The sequence below is a fragment of the Panthera leo genome, chromosome D4 (genome assembly GCF_018350215.1).
Source record: "Panthera leo isolate Ple1 chromosome D4, P.leo_Ple1_pat1.1, whole genome shotgun sequence".
Lineage (NCBI taxonomy): Eukaryota > Metazoa > Chordata > Mammalia > Carnivora > Felidae > Panthera > Panthera leo.
In genome coordinates this window covers 89,245,500-89,264,445 of record NC_056691.1, presented here as the reverse complement: position 1 = coordinate 89,264,445, position 18,946 = coordinate 89,245,500, and the positions used below count along the sequence as shown (strand labels likewise).

The following is an 18,946-nucleotide window of genomic DNA, read 5'->3' as shown; positions in this document are numbered from 1 at the left end:
GGAGGCTAGAGTTTGGAAAGGAGCAGTGTGTCCTGTATCAGGGGGACATGCTGGGCTCTGGGCCCAAGGGAGGACCCTGAACTCTGCGTGGGGGAGATCACTCCCGGGTCCCGGCTTGGAGACTCCAGGCCAGCAGGAGGTGCTGTGTCTCGGGTAGCAGGGTCAGGACGGGCTCCCAGCCCCGGTAGAGGGTGCTGAGGGCCGGTTGGGGGGGTCATTCCCAGCCTCTGGCGAGGAAATTCTGGCCCTAAGAGGACTCCGAGTCCGGCATGATGCGGGTGAGTGCGTCAGTCCCAAGCCCTGGCTTGGACGCTCCGGGTCGGCATGTGCCTCCGGTGAGAAGGTCAGGCCGGGTGGGCAGGGGCCGCTGAGTCCTGGTTGGGGTCAATGTGATGGCTGTGGAGCCCCGGTGGGGGTGCTGGCTCTGCGGCGGTGGGTGGCGGTGCGGGCTCTGCGCGGGCGGGGGTGCTGCTGCGGGTCGGCGCCTCGCCCCGGCGTGGAGACTCCGGGCCGGCAGGGGGCGCCGCCTCCCAGACGGGAGGCTCGGGCCGGCTCCGGGCCGGCAGGGGGCGCTGGGCTCGCGGAGGCGTGGCGGGCGCCCGGCAGGTGGCGCTCTGGCCGCGGCCGAGGCGGGCGGCGGGCGGCGGCGGGGGCGGCGGCGGTGGCGGCGGCGGCGGCGGCAGCAGCGCGGCGCTGCGGCCGGCTCTCGGGCCCGGGAAGCGGCAGCGGCGGCGGCGGCGGCGAGAGCGGAGGAGGCGGAGCGGCGGCGGCCGGCGGCGGGAGCGGCGGCGGCGGCGGCGGCCCCGGGCGGGCGGGAGCGCCGCTGGCCGAGCGCACAGGCCGCGGCCCGCGGAGCCCGCCATGCCGGCGCGGGTGTGAGGCGCGGCGAGCCAGGGCCGAGGCGAGCGGCGGCCGCGCCGGCCTGTGGCCCCGCAGCGGCCCGGCCCGGGCCCCATGAGCGGCGGCCTCGGCCTCCGGCGCAGCCCGGAAATGTCCGGCAAGCTCGAGAAAGCAGGTGAGCGCGGCGCCGGGCGGGAGGGGCGGGCCTGCGGGGGCGCGGGCGCCGGGGCGAGCCGCCGCCCAGGCCTGGGGCCCCGCCGCCCCGCCGCCCCGCGGGGGCCGTCTCGGCGCGCCGGCCTGCTGGCGCTCCCGGGGCGGCGGGGCCGGCGGGATTCGGGCCCCCGGGGCGCGCGGGCAGCGGGACGGGAGCCCGGGCGCGCGGCCGTTCTTCCCCCGGCGGGCGGAGCCGAGCCCCGAAAGGTGTCACTTCTGCCGGGCCCCGGGTGTACGTTGAACCCGAAGCGGCCGCTTCGCTGGCTTCGGAGGAAGCAGGCAGGATGTGTCTGGGCGCCTTCGGGGCTCGCTCGCCTTCCCCGCTGGCGCCGCGCTGAGCTCCGGCAGCAGGGCCCGGAGGGAGCCTGCGGGTTTGGGGGCGATGATCACCTCATCTCTTTGTGTGTTTCCTAGAAACCTCGGAGAGCTGCCTTCCCATCACCGGGCTTCTGCCCGTGCTGGGGGTCAGAGTCCCCAAAGACTCCGTTAGGGCCGTGCCTCCGGGGTGCGGGTGGGGGGCCCGGGGCGGCTCTGGCCAGCGACCCCCTGCGGGGCGGATCCCTGGGTCCCAGGTGAGGTGGGCGGGCAGGCCAGGGCTCCTGTGCGGGGGACACCGTTGCTTGTCATCGCCTGGGCGCCAGCCTAGCTTGGCGGCCGAGTCGTGCAAGGCAGGCTTTTAGGGGCTGCCGAGGGGCAAGTTGCATTGATTTGGGAAGTGGCGCCTTCTGCCCAGGCGGAACCCGTATACTCTTCTGCGCTGGGCCTCAGGAGGGGACTCGGAAGGGGTGGGGGGTGGGTGGGGACTTGCAGGGCTGTGGTTTAAGCACAGGAAGGAAATTTCTGTTGCCTTTATTGAGGGTTTTCTATACATCCGGCTCTGTGCTGAGCACCTTACAAGTGGTGCTTAGTAAATCCTTGCAGGTTCTCGGTGGGAGAGGATTTGATGGTGGTTTTACAGGCTCAGGGCCTCTCAGTGTGTTCCTACGGGCTGGCCACCCAGCGAGAGGGCAGCTGGCCATCCACTGCGGGCCTGGCTGCCTTCCTCAGGGGCAGGGCCCTCGGTTTCAGGGGCTGTTTCTTGGGTATTTCTCTCAGCTTCTCATCAGGGCCGTGCCCAGTGACCGCGAGCTGCTTCTCGGCACACGTACCATTCCAGAAATACCTGGGGTTAATTTGTGCAGCGTTTCTCAGGAGCCCCGTGAATAGTGTCTCCGAAGGGTACTGTTGGGCAGGTCAGATTGTTTGCTTTAAATACATAAGTAAATGGCAGGGTTTTCTCTGCTTAGGATACGTTCATTGTCAAAAACGTGAGAATTGAGGAAAAGGAAAAAGCGAGCTGAAAAGCACGTGTCGTCCCGCGGACCGCCTTCCACAGCGCAGACCTGTCAGATGAAATGAGTCTTCAGTTGTGTGCTCTGTTACCTCGAGAAGGGGGGGGGGGGGTGTCCTAAGGCCAGTTGCTTTCAGCATAGATTAGCCCCTCGCCCTCTCTGGGCACCTCCTTCCGCGAGGGTCTGCCGCAGACGGAGACACCAGTAAGCGCCTTCTTCAGAGAAGCTTCTCTGAGGCAGGGAGGGCCGGACCTAGCCTGACCCCGGACTCCCGGGCCACCTGATAGGCGCTGCAGCCAGAGCCGGGGCCTGGGGACAGCGAGGGAATGGGGGAGGCCCTGGAGGGGACGGGGCTCGTGCTGGGCTCCGAAGAGAGGGTGGGGGGGGATGCCCAGGTGGAGTGGAGGTGGGGGGGGGAGGGCAGAGAGGAAGGGGCCGACCCGGGGCCGCGGGAAACTCGGGAGGAAAATGCATTGGGTGAGAGGCAGCTAAGCGAGAAAGTTCTGAGGTTGGCACCTTGTGTGGAGCTAGCGGGAAGCCCGTGGTGCCTACGGCCTTTGGCTGTGCCTCACGGTCGTCGGGGAAGATGGGGGCGCCCCTGGAATGAAGGGTGCGTCTCCCTGGGGGTCCCTGCTGGTCATTACAGGCGCGCTTCTCCTTGCGTTTGGATGAGGTTCCTGTTGGCGTTTTCTAAACAGCCCTTCTCCTAAGTCACCAGCAGAGTGTTTCATTCCAAAGGAAGGGCTTTGGGTGCAGCAGCGACTCCTGTTAGCAAGTGAGTCCCTGGCAAGTCATAGAGGCTGAAGAGTCACTGGGGGTCTCCGGGGGAAGATCTTCTGGGGTCTGCCATGCCGCTCTTCAGTATACTGACTCAGCAGTGCCTGGCTGGGGGAGGGGGACCCCCACTGCCTTCCTTCCAGGGTCTACCTGCCGTTTCTTTGGGGACACGGAAAGGCAAGCCTCAGCTTGTGCTGTCTCCGGTCATCTCTGCTCCCAGATCGAGACGGCCTGGGTTCCAGAGGGCGGCGGAGGGTCAGCTGGCTGGCCGGTCGGGGCCTTGTCCGGTTAGCTTTGGCGGAGGAGGGCTGATGTTGGAGGGCGGAGGCGTATGGATCAGGGAGCTCCCCGGGGTGAGCTTGTGCGGAGGGAGGCCTGGCAGAGAGAAGAGACTCTGCCCTGGGAGCCAAGCGGGACTAGTTCTGAGTGAGGGCACCGGCAGGAGACGCGTGTGGCCGCTCCAAGGCCACTTTGGGGGAGCCGGCAAAGACGATTCCTGCTGCATGCAGGTACGATGGCGTTCAGTTGGTTCACTCAGTTCCAGCAAACGCATCGTGTGCGGATGGTTGATGCCCTGCATGTCTGGAACTAAAACGCCGCTCTTGCCTATGCACGGAGGTGGCAGGCTGGTGGCTCCGGGCTGGGTTCTGTCCATAGATGTGTTGTGTTTGAGCCATACGCGTTGCCGAAGAAGGAGGAAGGAATTGATGGCCGGCCCTTAAAAATCAGGAAATCGCTCACATATCTCAGATTTCTGGTTCTCTTGAAAAATGACAAACTCTGGTAACTCTGCGGCCTTGTTTCCTACCAGGTGGCGGGGTGGGGCAGGGGGTGGGCGCCACTCCCCCCACCAGCCACGTCTCGGATTCCTGTTTCCCACTTGGGCCGTTGACGTTTGAGTCTGCAGCCCCTTCCTTGGAGACACCATTTGTGTGTGTTCGCGTTTCATCCGGACTTTGAAATCTTTGCCCCATTCCTCCATCGATTCCTTCCTCAGTCCAGGAAGGCTCTGTCCAGCTCCGCACGAGGCTCCGGGGAGCTGGCGTTGAACTCAGCAGACATCACCGAGCACACAGGCCCTGGCCCTGGCAGTGTGGGGAGCACCGGAGAGGTTAGGAGGGGTCACGTCAGACTTAGGGCGGGGGCAGGTATCAGGAGGCTAGCTCTGTGGGGAGCTGAGATTCAGGGTGAGACTCAGAGGGTGGGGCGAGTTAGCAGGGGCACAACGCAGGGATAGGGAGGAAGGGGGTTCTGGTTTTACTGACCGCCCATCAGAGTCTCCCTTGCTCGTTTGTGCATCGCAGATGCTTTGTCCAGCATCTCCTAAGGGGCCTGGACTTGTTCTGGTCCTTGGACAACCCACCGCCCCACCCCCCTCCTGGGCCTCACCTCCTAACTGGGCAGATACTCAGAATAGACACCGTGAGAACGTAGACTGTCACTCACCGAGCCCCCCGGCCAGTTCTACAGGCTCCCTGTGACCCCGAACTGCCCGCTGGGGCCGATGTGGTACACGCTCCCCAGTGCACCGCCTGAGGACAGAATAAATACGGCGTCTCAGACTCCAGTGTATGTTTTTCAGATGTGCGGAGGGGCTTTTGTTGCAAATTAAAAAGCAACATTTATCCTGACTGCGTGCGTAGTAAGTTTTCGTCGTTGCGCTTTTTTCTCAGAACAGCGGAAAAGTACGCGTGCCGTCCCACGAGGCCGTAGCAAGTTCCTGTGGATCAGCACTCGCTGGGTTTGGGTCAATTTTAAACTTCTCTCAGATTTTACACTTCCTCCTCCTCCCCTCCCCCCCTTAACAATCTTTGTGGTCAAGATGAATCTAGTCAACGCATACGACATTTTTGTGGCTCCCGGTGGGCCTTCATTCACTCACACGTGCACCTTACGCAGCCTGTCCTCGTAGGCAAACGCTGTGACGCCTCACGGCACGGCGTCCGAAGAAGACCGGCCCTCCCAGGGTCCCGGTCCAAGAGTAACATCAAAATGGTCTTGAGCGTTTCTGCAGCGTCCTGTCATTCTGAGAATGCATCGAGAGACAGCCTCCTTTCACTCTGCCCGCGGGACCGTCCTGGGGGCTGGGTCAGGGCTCATTCTCCCTATTTTGCGCCTGAGGACAACCAAGATCCAGGAAGGTGTGGGGGACCGACCAGGCGGTCGGTCTCCAGCTCCCTGCCCGGCCACCGTTCCCCCTTCACAGGGCACCGCTTAGAGCCTCCCGTGGTGCTGGGCACACAGTAGCTTTCATCTTGATTCTTGGTCACGTTTCTGTTTCTGGTCTTCCCTAAGGGGGGAAAACGACAACAACTCAGTTAAATAAAGGTAGGCCCAGCGTAGTCTTTAGGCTGCGTGTGATACTAATAACACTAACAGCATTAGCAGTCCTTGAGGGAGATAAATGGCATGGGTGTGGGCTGCGTTTCACAAAAGCAGCCACCGCGGCCCCAAATGTTGCCTGGTCGCCTGCACAGCTGTTGGCAGAGGTGTTTTGAATGGGATTCCTCGCGGCCGACAGACCTGATGGGAGGCCGTGAAGATGAGTCATGTGTGAGCTTGCAGAAAAATCATTTCCCAAATTAGCCCGGATTGGAGAATGCCCTGAGCACGGGGCTGGGTCTTACTTCAGTCCAGCTGGACGTGTTCCCCGTTGCCATAATAAGATGACGCACTGGACAGAGTGCTGCCGGCTGCCGCGCCCACGAAGGATCCGACCGGGCGCCTCGCTGCCGGGACAGGTGTTCCCCTGATTCGTCACCCACCTTGCCCCGAAGGCTGTTTTATGATGAAAAACAAAACCCACAGTTTGTGAATTCTTAAGGGATCTGTCATCTTGGTTCTAGCCATGTGTTTCGGCCATTTGACTAAGACTGAGACCTGTCGTTGTGAGCTTGGGCGACTCTTTCCCTTTCCAGGGTCTCGTTTTCCCCATCGGTGGTGCTCTGAAGGCATGAGACTCTCAAGTTAGTGCTTCTTTGTTCTGTTTGAAGGCGGCAGGTCCTTACCTCTGTGGAAGAGGGCCATCAGAAACTTTGAGGACCGTGAATCCTTCCTGTTCAGCGGTGGCCCCTGACGATCCTCCTTGGGTCCTCCAGTGAGCAGTGTGAAAACTTACTTCCAGGATGCACTCAGCCTTCTCTTCCAAAACCAGCCTCCTCTGGGCTCGTCGTGCCTTCTCTGCCCCCAGCAGATCGTGAATTCCATGGGAAGGCCCCAAATAAACACTTGGGGAAATCAGTATTGTTTAGCTCATCCAGAAACCTCACTTTCCTTTCTGAAAGTTAAAAATCAACAGATACTGGGGCGCCTGGGTGGCTCAGTCGGTTGAGCGTCTGACTTCAGCTCAGGTCACGGTCTCACGGTCTGTGGGTTCAAGCCCCACGTCGGGCTCTGTGCCGACAGCTCGGAGCCTGGAGCCTGCTTCGGATTCTGTGTCTCCCTCTCTCTCTGCCCCTCTCCCACTCATGCTCTGTCTCTCTCTGTCAAAAATAAACAAACATTAGAAAAATCAACAGATAGGGTCCTGACGAGACCATTAGCTTCTTGGAGGAGTGTGCCTGTCTGGTCCACCACGAGGTTGCCATCGCTGTGCTTAGGACATAGATGCTCACTAGCTACTCGCTGGAAGAATGAAGGAATTTACTTGATATTATCATAGGATGAACTCAGGTCTCTGATTCCAAGTCTCAAAATTATTATTTTTTTAAGATTTTATTTTTAAGTAATCTCCACACCCAACGTGGGGCTCGAACTTGCAACCCTGAGATCAAGAGTCCCACAGTCCACTGACTGAGCCAGCCAGGTGCCCCAAAATTATCTTTATTTTTTGTTCCTTTTTCATTTCATTTTAATTATTTTAGAGAGCACGCAAGCAGCGGGGAGAGAGAATCTCAAGCAGGCTCCACACTCAGCATGGAGCCCAACGTGGGGCTCGATCCCATGTCCCTGGGGTCATGACCTGAACCAAAATCAAGAGTCAGACACTCAACCGACTGAGCCACCCAGGCAACCCCCAAAATTATCTTTAAATGGAGCTTCTTCTGGGTTTTGAATTGCCAGTTAGGATGTTTCTTGGTGAATTAGTAGGACCACTAATCTGATCAGGATATGCAGACAGTTGTGGGCTTGTGTTAACCAGATATGTTGATCGCTGTTCTGGTGTAGTTTTCTGAAAACTCACGGGAAGGCTGAGATCAAAGCCTCGGAGCACTATTGAGGGAGCTCTGCGACGACGTGGTGAGAGACTGAGCCACACTCCCCTCTGAGCCTGCGACCGTCAGGCCACTGATGTTTGTAATGGCTGTGCGGGACTCGGGGACACACAGGGACAGTCCTCTCAGGCATCCGAACAGTTGGGACTTGGGCTTTTATTTCCAAACCGTTGGCATATGCCAGTTCTGCTCAGCCTGCTCCCCGCAGCAGCGCGGCCCTGATGAGAGTCCTCGTCTCTACTTATTTTTTCAGTCGGCCTCTGGGTGCTATTTAGGACGAGCCGCCTGCACCGTCAGCTCTGTTTGTGGACTGTTTGTGAGTGCGCGCTCCCTGGGGGGCCGGGAGAGGTAGGCTGCTGGGGTGCTCCTGGCTCCCCCTTTCCTCTTTGTCCGGGGGCTCAGGCAGAGTGTCTTATGTCCCGTCCTCCTCCTCTGTGAACGAAGATGCCGTGCAGAGATTTACCTACTGGATTGAAAGTCTGCTGTCTGATGGCCACCGTCTCTCCCCACCTTTCCTTCCAGGCTGTGGTTCGGAAGGTGGGTGGTGGAGTCCCCACCTGCGGTCGGACTGCGTCTTCCTGGAACACCGTGGCTGCCTCTTCGCAGCTCAGACCCTCTGTTCTCATTAGTTCCCGAAAGGCGATCTTGCTCCTTGCTTTTCGCTGGCTTTTTGCGATCAGGAAACCGCCCTACTTGTAAAGCATAGAAGTGGGGCTGTCAGGAACCGGGTGGCCTGGGTGGCCTGCGGTGCTCCCCGGGCCGGAGACAAAAGGGCGGAGTTCACGCATTTGCTTTCTGGTTTTTCAGACATTTATGCCATCGGCGCGGACTTGACAAGCGTGGCTCCCGGCCGCGTGCCATGCCGTTCAGAGTGGCGGCAGCCCATGGAATCCCTGAGCGGGGCTTCTGCACGCAGCCTTTGGGAGGAGGCAGGTGTGGACGCGGCGTGAAGAGGGACAGTGGAGTCCGGTGCAGTGTGGTGGCTCCAACTGCCCCTTAGTTGGCCCGAAACTAGCAAACAAAACCCCAAAACGTCTGTTTGGACACAGTGGTTGTGTTTATTTGCTGCTTATGGATAATCACGTGTGCCTCCTTCCTGCACATGGCTGGCCGTGAATACAGAGATGGGTGATTGTACACGGGTCATGGAATTGGCTACTCTCAGCTCCTCCTTTCGGCGACAAACACAAGAGTCATAGTAGCAGCGAATTTCAGTAACGCTTCCCACGTTACCGTACCAGGCCCTGTGCTGCGTGTTTTACCCACGTGGTCTCATTTAATCCTTACAGCGGGAGGTTCTCGTTCAGCTGCAGGAGGAAACTGAGACACAAGCTTTCCTTTTTTTGCATGGGATCTTGAGATCCAGAACAGCTGAGATCTGCCGGTGGTCATACGCTGAGTGGGGGCCAAGTTGGGACTGCAGCCCATTTTTCTGTATTTCCATTGGCTGTGATGACATTATTCTCTCGACTGTTGTGACTTGGGCAAAACTGGGCCTCTGCATTTCCAGGGACCCCTCTGCCACCGAGGCACTGAAAGGGCCACTAATGAATGCCGGATGGGATGCTGGGAGGGACAGTGGCCCTGGCTCTCCTGCTCTAGCTCACAAGGGGGCCAGGGAGCCCTGCTTCATGCTGGGTGGGTGACCTTGGGCAAATGGCTTAATCTTTCTGAGCTTCTGGCACCTCTGTTGTAACCTGATGGGGTGGCCAAACCCGTCCCAGAACTCTTTCTAATGCTGATTCTTTGTGAGCAATATCAAGGGGGGAGTGGGATGTATTGGGGTTGTTTTGTTGGCTTTTAATGACACCGATATTGTGTGGCACTTAACTATCATCACGGTAAAACTTACGTAATTCATCATAGCTTTCAAAACACTTCTCTAGACGTGGGTTTTGTGTTTCTTTTTTGCTGTTGTTTTGGGTTTTGTTCTTTTGTTTGGTTATCGTAAGGTATTGGAGTCATACAGCGTTTTTCCCAGTTGAAGAGAACAGCAGTTAACAGTTGCTGGGTACTTCCTGTATGTCAGGTACCGTGCTAGGAGCTTCACCTTTAGATACGTGTGCGATTTCATGAGTTCTCTTCTTATAACGAGAGTGAAATGGCAGGTATTGTGCCCATTTGACAGTTGCTGAGGAAAGGGAGGCAGTAAGACAAGAAGTGGCTTGCTGAGGTCATGTGCCGAGTGAGAGGCAGAGCCAGCTGGGGACCCTGGGTGTTTTTTGTTGCTTCCCCTCCCCTCCTCCAATGCATGTGTTCCCTGGCCCCTCTGAGAGTCTGGATCTGGGGTCTGGTGCCACCAGGAGGCTGGCCTGGAGCCGCCCACGTTGTCCTTTGTCTGGAGTCCCCTGGGGCTTTCCAGCCTCTCAGGGGATGGGGAAGGTGTTTCTGCATCTGTCTTCAGGTTTTCAAAGCAGCATCTGGTTTCTCAGAGGTGACTTAAAAAGTACATTTGCTAAAAATATCGTAGGGGAATCTGCTTTGGACGTGAATGGCGGGAAGAGGCCCTTGGTTAAAACAGCTCTCCGCCCACCCGTCCGTCCAGCCATCTATGCATCGATGGCCGAGTGCGCGCTGAGTGCCAGTGGTCTGCCAGGGCGGTGGAGGGTGCTGGGAAGATTAGAGGCCATCTGTGCCTTTAGGGAGTTGACAGCCTGGCCCCCGCCTGTGCTGTGTATGTGCAGGGGACTTTCGACTTAGGCTTTCATACTTTCTTGACACTCGTTCACGTTAGGAGCAGCCTGGGCCTGGGGCTGGAGGTCGGGAGACCTGCCTCGTGGGCCCTGGGTCTGCATGGAAGCACCGTCAGCACGCCTCTGAGCCCTCGGGCTCCCCGTCTGCAGAAAGGCAGGGTGGACTCCGTGGGGAACAGTGACGGAGGCTTGGGCTTCTGAGTCCGATGGCCGTGGGCTTGACTCCAGCTCCCCCCGTACGGTGGCATGGGATGTTGGGCGAGTCACCGTGCCTGTGTAAGCCTCGGTCCTTATCTGTAAAATCGGGAGGATCATAACCACGCCTGCTTATGGCCTCCAGGGAGGGTTAAATGAGATGACGTACCTGGAGCATATTAACAGAGTCTTGACACAGAAGTGCTCGTGAGCATTAGCTTTTGTTCTCCCCGAATGTCCCGCTCTGCTCAGGGTCTCTCCCCCCACCTTTTTTCCCCCTGAATTTGAGAAAGCTGAGTTCCAGAGAATAGGTTTGTATAACTAAGTGATAAACCTCCAGAAAGATCACTTATAGGAAGGATAGATGACGTTTCATTTCAGCTGCAGGTGGCCCCCGCACATGCAGGGAGATTGAGGAAAGGCCTGATGATATCGTCTCCTACGTCTGTGTAGAAGGAGTAGGCCTGTCCTCCTGGGTGGCAGCTTATCCCACAGCCGGAGCAGGCTGATTGCCTGCAGGTGTATTTTTGCTTCGTCCCCAGAGACAGCACCTCAGTCTCTCCTTGCAGGGGTGATCTCTGGACTCATTAAACCTTCTCTGTTCAGCTCTGAAGGAGAACTGATCGCAGTTGGTGCTTTTGTCTTGTGACAGCAGCATTACCGCCAGCCGTGCAGGGTCCTCTTGGGCAAGTAGCTTACAAATTGCCTTGAGTGCCACAAGCAGGTGATTTCGTACCCTTTATTTTTCCTCCTTGATGAGTTTTCACAGTTAGGATAAATTCAGAGGTGCTGATGTATTGTTCTGAGTCTCCCTTAACCCGTGCTGTCCTGGGCTTCTGCGATGTGTGTGTGTGTGTGTGTCTGTGTCTAGTCTTAGAGGTTTGTCAGTGCAAGCTCGCTCAGAGCACAGGGCTGTTTGCACAGAGACCAAAGCCCAGTCAGTTCTTTTCACTTTCTTTAATCATTGGGTCCTGGAGCTACAGAACCTCTCACTTAATTAGCATAACCACACTAATTTGGGCTCCTGCCTCAGCTTGTCAAGAGTGCCTTACAAATAGTAATTCTCTGAGCTCATCTGAAAACCAAAGGCAGAGATCAAAAGCATGCTTTTCTGCATGCTCTGTCCTTGTTTTTTCTGTTCACTGGGAACCGTCTCTCTTAATTACCCTAAACGTGCAAGGTTATAGAATAAATACAGTTTTTATATGTGACCAAGATAGGAATTGGGTTAGGGACCTGGACCACATTTCGGCCCTGTGTTGCAGGGAGCCCAAAGTGCCCTGGTTCCAGCTTGGTAGGTGAAATGCTCCTACCGGTGAAGAAATCGTGTGCACTAAAATCACCGCGGGGAACATGTGAGTGGCTGTCGCTAGGAATGCTTCGAACAGTGACATCTTTGGTCGATGGAGAGGGACACTCACTGGCCTGAGTGTCTGGAAGTGCCACAGACCTGCTGTGCCTCTGGGGCAGGCCACGATCCCTCCCGAACCTTGGGACTGGAGGGGTGATTCCTGAGTTGTTTAAGGTCGTAAGTCCTATTAAGGATTTGACAGAAGCTCAGTAGACCCTGTCCCCAGCGAGAAAGATGCATTTATGTGTGGACATGGTTTTACCCCTCTAAATTGCTGCTACTATCGGATAAATAATAATTAGCAAACACTCCACGTCTCGAAACGCTTGAATGGAATCTCACGTATCTGAAATAATCAGGACTTAGTTTCTCCCACTTTAGTCACACCTGGGTTCAAATGACTGTTAATCATTGTATATTCCTGGAGTTTGGTGAGGGTTCTACCAAATGATGCTTGTAAGCTGCTTAAGCATAATGTCAATGTGGGTAAAAGGAGAAACCCTTTTGCCTTCTGCATGAAAACTCTTTTAATTTACATGCAGTAAAATTGACCTTCTTTGGGGTATACCGTTCGTTGTCTTGAGCTGTGACTCATCTCTAGACTTGTGTAGCCTCTGCCACAGTCAGGATTGAGACTTGCTGCCTCTTTGTGGCCAGTTCCTTCCCCCGTCCCTGACTCCTAGCAGCCATGGGTCTGTTTTCCATCCCTGTAGTTTTGCCTTTTCCAGAATATCATGTAACATGTAACTTTCGGAAAATGGCTTCTTTTACTCAGTGTAGTGCCTTTGAGATTCATGCAGTTGTTCTTACCAGCAGTTCATTCCTTTTTGTAGCTGAGTTGTGTTCCATTGTGTGAATATCGTCAGTGTTTATCTGCGTAGAATTTTATCTTGGTTAACTGGGTCTGTTTCCTGGAAATAGATAGGGATGGCATTTGACCAACAAAAATCAAGCAGCCCAATTAAAAAATTTGAGTAGCCGTCTCCAGAGAAGATCACAAATGGCCAATAAGCACATGAAAAGGTGCTCAACACCATCCGTTATTAGGGAAATTAGGGAAATGCAAATCAAAACCACAGATGCAACGTCACACCCACTAAAATGGCTGCTTTCAAAAAACAAAAAACGGAAAATGACAAGTGTTGGTGAGGATGTGTAGAAATTGGAACAGCTGGTGCGGGCCGGCATCCTTTCATACGCACGGCTCTGGAGGCGGATCTCTGACCCTGGGTCTGGGGCTGGTGGAGACCAGCCTCGGGTCCAAGGCGCCCTAGCACTCTAGTTTTTGCCCTCGTGCGGCACAGTAGTGACAGAGATGACATACGGAGACCACGTGGACAGGGAAAGGCCCTGAGACTAGATGGAGGGAAAGTAGGGACCCACTTGCCCCCAGGAACCTGGTGACTCCATCCCAGCGGGGGGGGGGGGGGGGGGCAGTCATTGAGGTCGGTCAGCCATCTGAGCGGTTCCTCGTTTCCCAGAACAGAGTTTACGTCGACATCTCTGTGCTCAGCTCCAGATTCTCTCAGGCTCACCTGTTGTATTCAGTCCAGCCATTGCTGCCCAGATCAGTTCTGCACAGGCTCCAACCGGCTGCTCATAGGTGTCGCCCAGCACCTCTTCGGGGCTTCTCCTTAATGCTGCAGTGTGGGATGCTGTAGAAACCTGCTTGGCGTGCGCAGCCCGGAAGTGCCGGGGACCCCACCTCTTTGAGGCAGACTTTGACCAGCGCAGATGAGAACCAGTGGACCCCTGCTTTCCCTTTCATCCGCAGGGCGTCAGTCCAAAGACACAGTACCTGCCACTTCCCAGAAGGTCCGAGGGGTTAAGGAGCGGATCTTTGTGGTGGACAACGTGATCATGCCCTCTTGTGCTTCCCTGTCCCTCGGCACTGCTCCACTCTTCACTGGGGTTTGCACACTAAAAGAAAGAAACTGGAACCATCGTGCACTGCTAGTGGGCACGTAAGATGCCACAGTTGCTATGGAAAACAGCATGGCGGTTCCTCCAAAACTTAAAAATAGAATTACCATCTGACCCAGCAATTCTGCTTCTGAGTGTGAGGAAATAAAAACAGGCTCTCGGGAAGACATTTGTACATCCAGCTTCATAGCAGCGTTGTTCACAGGAGCCCAGAGGTGGGAGCAACCCAAGTGTCCACCGATGGACGAGGAGATCAACAAAACGTGGTCGTACACACAACGGAACGTTACCCGCCTGAAAAGGAAGGAAATTCTAACATGGGCTTCATTGTGGATGAACCTTGAGGACATGATGGCCAGGTGAAATATGCCGGTCGCAAAAGGGCAAATACTGTAGGATCCCGCTAGCACGGGGTACCTAAGAGTGGTCGAAATCGTAGAGACAGGAAGTAAGTAGTATAGTGGTTGCAGGGGCTGGGGGAGGGGAGGACGGGTGGTTACTGGTTAACGACGCCTTGTTAAGGCCAAAGGAGTTGTGTGGCTGGATGGTAGTCATATATGTGACGGGATGAATGTGCTTGTTACCACCGAACTGTGCACTTAAAAATGGCTAAGGTGCTAAATTTTATGTTATGTGTATTTACCACAACTCATAAAGACTTACCTACAGTTAGCATGTTTTTCAGTATTTAATCATTGTTTAACCTTAAATGTTTTCGCGAGTTGTATTAAAACATTGAAATAATCATGGCACAAGACAACTGTGTTACTGGGCAGCAGTGCTCATGGCAAAAATGGCTTCTCATATCATTAATTCATCTGAGCTGGGAGGAACCAGACGTAGTCTGTAAGCACCTGGTGGGACAACCATGCTTGGGACTTCGCGCGGTGACGACTCTAACTGGGCGTGTCCCCCGAGGAAACCTGCGTGATTATGAGATGGTGGTTCCTGTGGGGCAGGAGGCTTTTAAGCCAGGGTGGATCCTGTACCCACCCAATGTGGATCTTGTCGCCTTGGACCTGAGCTGCTCAGCTGTGCTGGGCTCCTGCAAGGACCCTCACAGAGAGAGGGTGCTGTCCAGGGCTGCCCTCTGGCAGCCTTTGGTGCCCACCTCTGTCTGCCTGAACAGATGAGTCCACGGGTGGCCAGCGGAAGTGCAGCAGGGGCCAGAGCCCGGTGGGTGTTGTGGACTGGCACAGGGTCAGTGCTTAGCGCACGTCAGCGCTTGATAAAGACTCTCGCGCTCCCCCGTGGCTTCCATCCGAGACTGCCTGGATACCGTTGTTGGCACTCACTCTCTGAGTTGAGAACACAGATGGCATTTACTCCACCGTTTGGCAGGATTCCAGGCTATTGGCCCCATTCATGAGAAGGTATCACTGACCTGGTGGGGAGGGGAGGATGATCTATGGAGAAGCAAGATCGCGGCTGTTCCCGAGAATTTTAAGGCCAGGCAGACTCTGTTAGATGGAATGGTGCCTCCATTGGGGAGCTGCCTCCTTGAGATTGCCACGATAGGGTCTCTGGTCCCGTGAGTATCACTGACCCATCTCTGTGAGTCCGGGATCACAGGCCGTCGCTGTATTGTTTTGGTAATACGGCACCAACACACGTAAGGCATGTTGTCGGTTTAATAGCGCTTCTCAGGAAACAAAGAAAATACATTAGCAACGTAGATTATAAAAGAACACCCCCGGGGTGCCTGGGTGGCTCAGTCAGTGAAGCGTCCGACTTCAGCTCAGGTCACGATCTCGCGGTCCGTGAGTTCGAGCCTCGCATTGGGCTCTGGGCTGATGGCTCGGAGCCTGGAGCCTGCTTCCGATTCTGTGTCTCCCTCTCTCTCTGCCCTCCCCCGTTCATGCTCTGTCTCTCTCTGTCCCAAAAATAAATAAATAAACGTTAAAAAAAATTAAAAAAAAAAAAAAGAACACCCCTGATTTCAAAAGTTAAATTGTGAAGAAATATACATCTCCGGTTCAGGGAAATACAATGTGAAGCATTGATTCATTCTTTTAGCTGGCTTCTTGAGCACGTAGCGTCTACAGTTCATGGCACCAGATGCTGGGGACGTGGCGGTACAGAAGCCCCGGCCCCTGCTCTCACGGAGCTCAAGGCAACTGGTTCAGCCTCTGCGAGCAGCACCTAGCCATTGAAGAGTCAGACTCTGGAGCTTAACAAATGGAGTCCTGTTCTCGTCTCGCAGTTAGGTGTCTGTGCTCACGTAGACTGTGACAGATGGGGTGATGAGCGCGCATCCCGGCTTACACCTGCTGTCCTGGCGTAGTTATTAATAGCATCCTCCCTGGCACTCTCAAAAATGTCCTAGTTTGGATGGGAAAACACCGAGGGAGGCGTCATTTACAACTGCTGGGTTCCACATTTGTGCTGGAGAGGGTCTTGGTTTGCAGCGAGAGAACTGTTTCAAAATAGGGTCTGTTCCAACGCAGGATCGAGCCCACAGAAGCTGCGGGAGGGTCAGCGAGTTGATCTGAGTCCCATTCTCCCTGTGGGCACCTGCCTCTCCGTATGTTCTAGTCACTCAACTCATGGAAGCATCAAAATCTGGGACAGTCTGGTTTAAAAAAACAATAAACATGTACATACAACGATCAGAACGGGTTTTCCTTATGAGCACAATCAGGTTAACCAGATCTTAAATTCATATTCTTCGGAACGGATAGAAAGGATGTTAGTGTTTGTGTCAAGTCTTACAGAGGAAGTTGGGAAAATAATTATATGGCAACACGGGTCTAGGTGAAGGTGGATGGAGATTTTGTTTTCTGTGTTGCTATAGAAGTGTGTATGGGAAGATTGAATTTTTATACAGTTTCATTTTTAAACAGTATTTTTTCAAGTTTATTTGTTTTGAGACGGTACGCCCAGGAGTGGGGGAGGGGGAGAGAGACAATCCCAAGCAGTCTCCACGCTGTGAGTGCAGAGCCCCCTGTGGGGCTCAGACCTACGAACCGTGAGATCATGACCTGAGCTGAAACCAAGAGTCAGGTGTTTAACCAACTGAGACACCTGGGCACCCCTAAAATTTCATTTTTATTTAAGTGATATACCTGATGTTTAAGGAGAACATTTAGAAAGACAGGACACTCTGTATTTATGATAAGTTGGTAACTTGCAGCCTGTTTCATTAGCAGGTAGTGATGGCAGGGTCTTCTGGGGCCGGGTGGTCCCTGTCCTGAGGACCTGTAGGTAGCCCCACATCCTGCCCACCTTCTGTGGTTGGCCTTGGATTTTAGCACACGGAGATGCTGGGCTCCAACCCCCGGTACCTGATTCACTAGATCTGGAGTTGGGCTGAGCGTTGGCATTTCTCGCGAGCGGCCCCGTGATGCTGCTGCTGCTGCTGGGGGGGCTGAGCGGGGGACACCCTCTGGAACCACTGCTTAGAGTTAAGTGTGGAGCGGACGGAAGGGTCCTAGGAATCTGACCCCAAGCGCCGCCCTTAGGGTAGTGTAGTCGTAAGGCTGTGGGACAGGACTTCTGTGCATCGATGCCGGGAGCCGTGCTGTGTGCATATGTTTAATCATCTCGGCAGCACTGCAGGGAGGGGGTGGTGGCCTCAGCCTACAGATGGGGAAAGGGAGGCCTGGAAAGGTTCACGTGACTCGTGCAGCTGCCACGTGGGAGAGCCGGGTCGAAGCCAGTGCTCGGTGCCGAGACCCTTAGAAAATGAGTAAGTGTCAAAGGCCTCACAGAGCGAAGATGATTCTGGTACCACAAGCAGGAGTGAGCAGCCCGAGAATGACCGTGTGGACACCGCTTCCCCGGCACTCTGTGCTCTCGTCCGCGGTGGTCTAATTAGCGCTGACAGGACGGCCAGAAGATTGGCAGTTGTGGAGAACCTTGGATGACTCTCACGCTAAATGTATCCTGTGCCTCGGAAGATTAGCTAATTAATTAGGTTGACACATTAGTCGTCGTCAGCAAGTCGTCTTTAAACTGCACATCTGGAACTTGAAGACCAAATGCTACACTTTAAGCTACGTTTAAAGTCACCCAGCATTCACTTTAGGACTTTAAACGCATCGTGGTAAATGTCTACAAGCTGCTCCTGAATTGTCTTCACGTGGACGTGTCCCAGCAGCATGAAGGCACGTCCCTCTCAGCCCTCCTTTCTCGGGATCCTCTTTTCCAGACTCTCAGTTTTGGAAAGTCCCGGGGCTGAGTCCTCTGCTTTCTTCCCAGGCGATCTCAGGCCCGTGTCTCTAAACGCCACGCAGATACCGGTCATTCCCATGTGTATGTTTCCAGCCCCAAACTCACCCCTGAACTACAGGCTGCCCACTTGCTCTCTGCCCGGACGTCTGGCAGGGGTTCTCGTGTGACGTGCACAGACCAGAGCTCGTGGTTCTCCGCCTCACCCACCCCCTCACCGGCTCTTCCCGGGGTGCCCACGGCAGGAAATAATGCCGTTTTTGATCTAAGCGATCAGGCTCAGCCCTGACTCCTCCCCCAAGCCACGCCCGACGTATCCGTAAGTCCTCTGGGGCTTGCTTTTTGATGTATCCCCTCCTCCCTGGCACTTTGTCCGGGCCACCACCGTCTCTCCCTGGACTGCCGAGGCCCCCTCCTTCCTAACTGGCTTTTTGGTTTCCACCCTTGCCTCACAATCGTCTGATCGGCATTCATTAGATCGAATCAGGCCTGTTCACGATTGTCAGATAGCTTCCTGTCACAGTGTGAGGTCAGCCCAGAGTCCTTGCCGTGGCCTGTGGCGCCCTGTACTCTGGCCCCCGAGCAGGCTTTCGAGCTTTTCCTTCAAGTGTTCTTGGAACATGCCAGGTGCACTCCTGCCTCAGGGCCTTTGCTCTGGCTGTTCCGTCTGCCTGGAGCGGCGTGGGGTGCGCCTCCCGAGAGCCCGGGTCAGAAGCCGCGTCCGTCATTTGCTGGTTACGAACCTTGGAAAGTTGCTCACGCCTCCTCCTCGTAAGTGGGTTTTCTCATCGGAGAAGTGGAGCCAGCATCTGGGCCGTCGTGCGGTCCTGACGGGGAAGCCTGGCGATGCCAAGGGCCGGGGAACCAAAGCTCTTGCGTGTGTTTGTGCCCTGACTCCTCCAGGTCCGGTTTGCATGGCACTCGGGGGCCACTCCACCTTTCCCGTCACTCTCCCCCCACGGTCCCCTCAGCCCAGCCTTTTCGTTTCCCTTCTTCTAACGTGGCCCTTTTGCTGCTTTTCCGTGGTCTTTTCCCTCGTCGGGAGGTAAGCTCCTGTCAGCCGCTATTTCACCAGAGCCCAGGAGGGCTCCTGGCACACAGCTGAGGCCCACCGATTTTCGTGGACCGAGCAATGAGAGGCACGTATTGGGTACAGACTCAGCCTCTTATTGGAGAGGGGTGTGCTTCTCGGAGAGCTCGGAGGGCACAAGCAGATAGCCCTGGTGGCCCTCCCGAGCC

The 18,946-nt window shown here is 55.6% G+C and overlaps 1 protein-coding gene across 6 annotated transcripts in view; it reads left to right on the top strand.

Moving 5' to 3' along the window:
• Window positions 1-910: 910 nt before the first annotated feature.
• Window positions 911-18,946, top strand: part of RAPGEF1 (Rap guanine nucleotide exchange factor 1) — a 131,061-nt gene continuing 113,025 nt past the window's right edge. For 2 of the 6 annotated variants that reach the window (XM_042913099.1, XM_042913097.1), the window contains exon 1: window positions 911-1,015. In XM_042913099.1, coding sequence (XP_042769033.1) covers window positions 955-1,015 — 61 coding nt within the window. In that variant the 5' untranslated portion in view covers window positions 911-954. The remainder of the gene's footprint in view (window positions 1,016-18,946) is intronic. The other 4 variants (XM_042913096.1, XM_042913095.1, XM_042913089.1 and 1 more) reach the window with 3 other exon arrangements.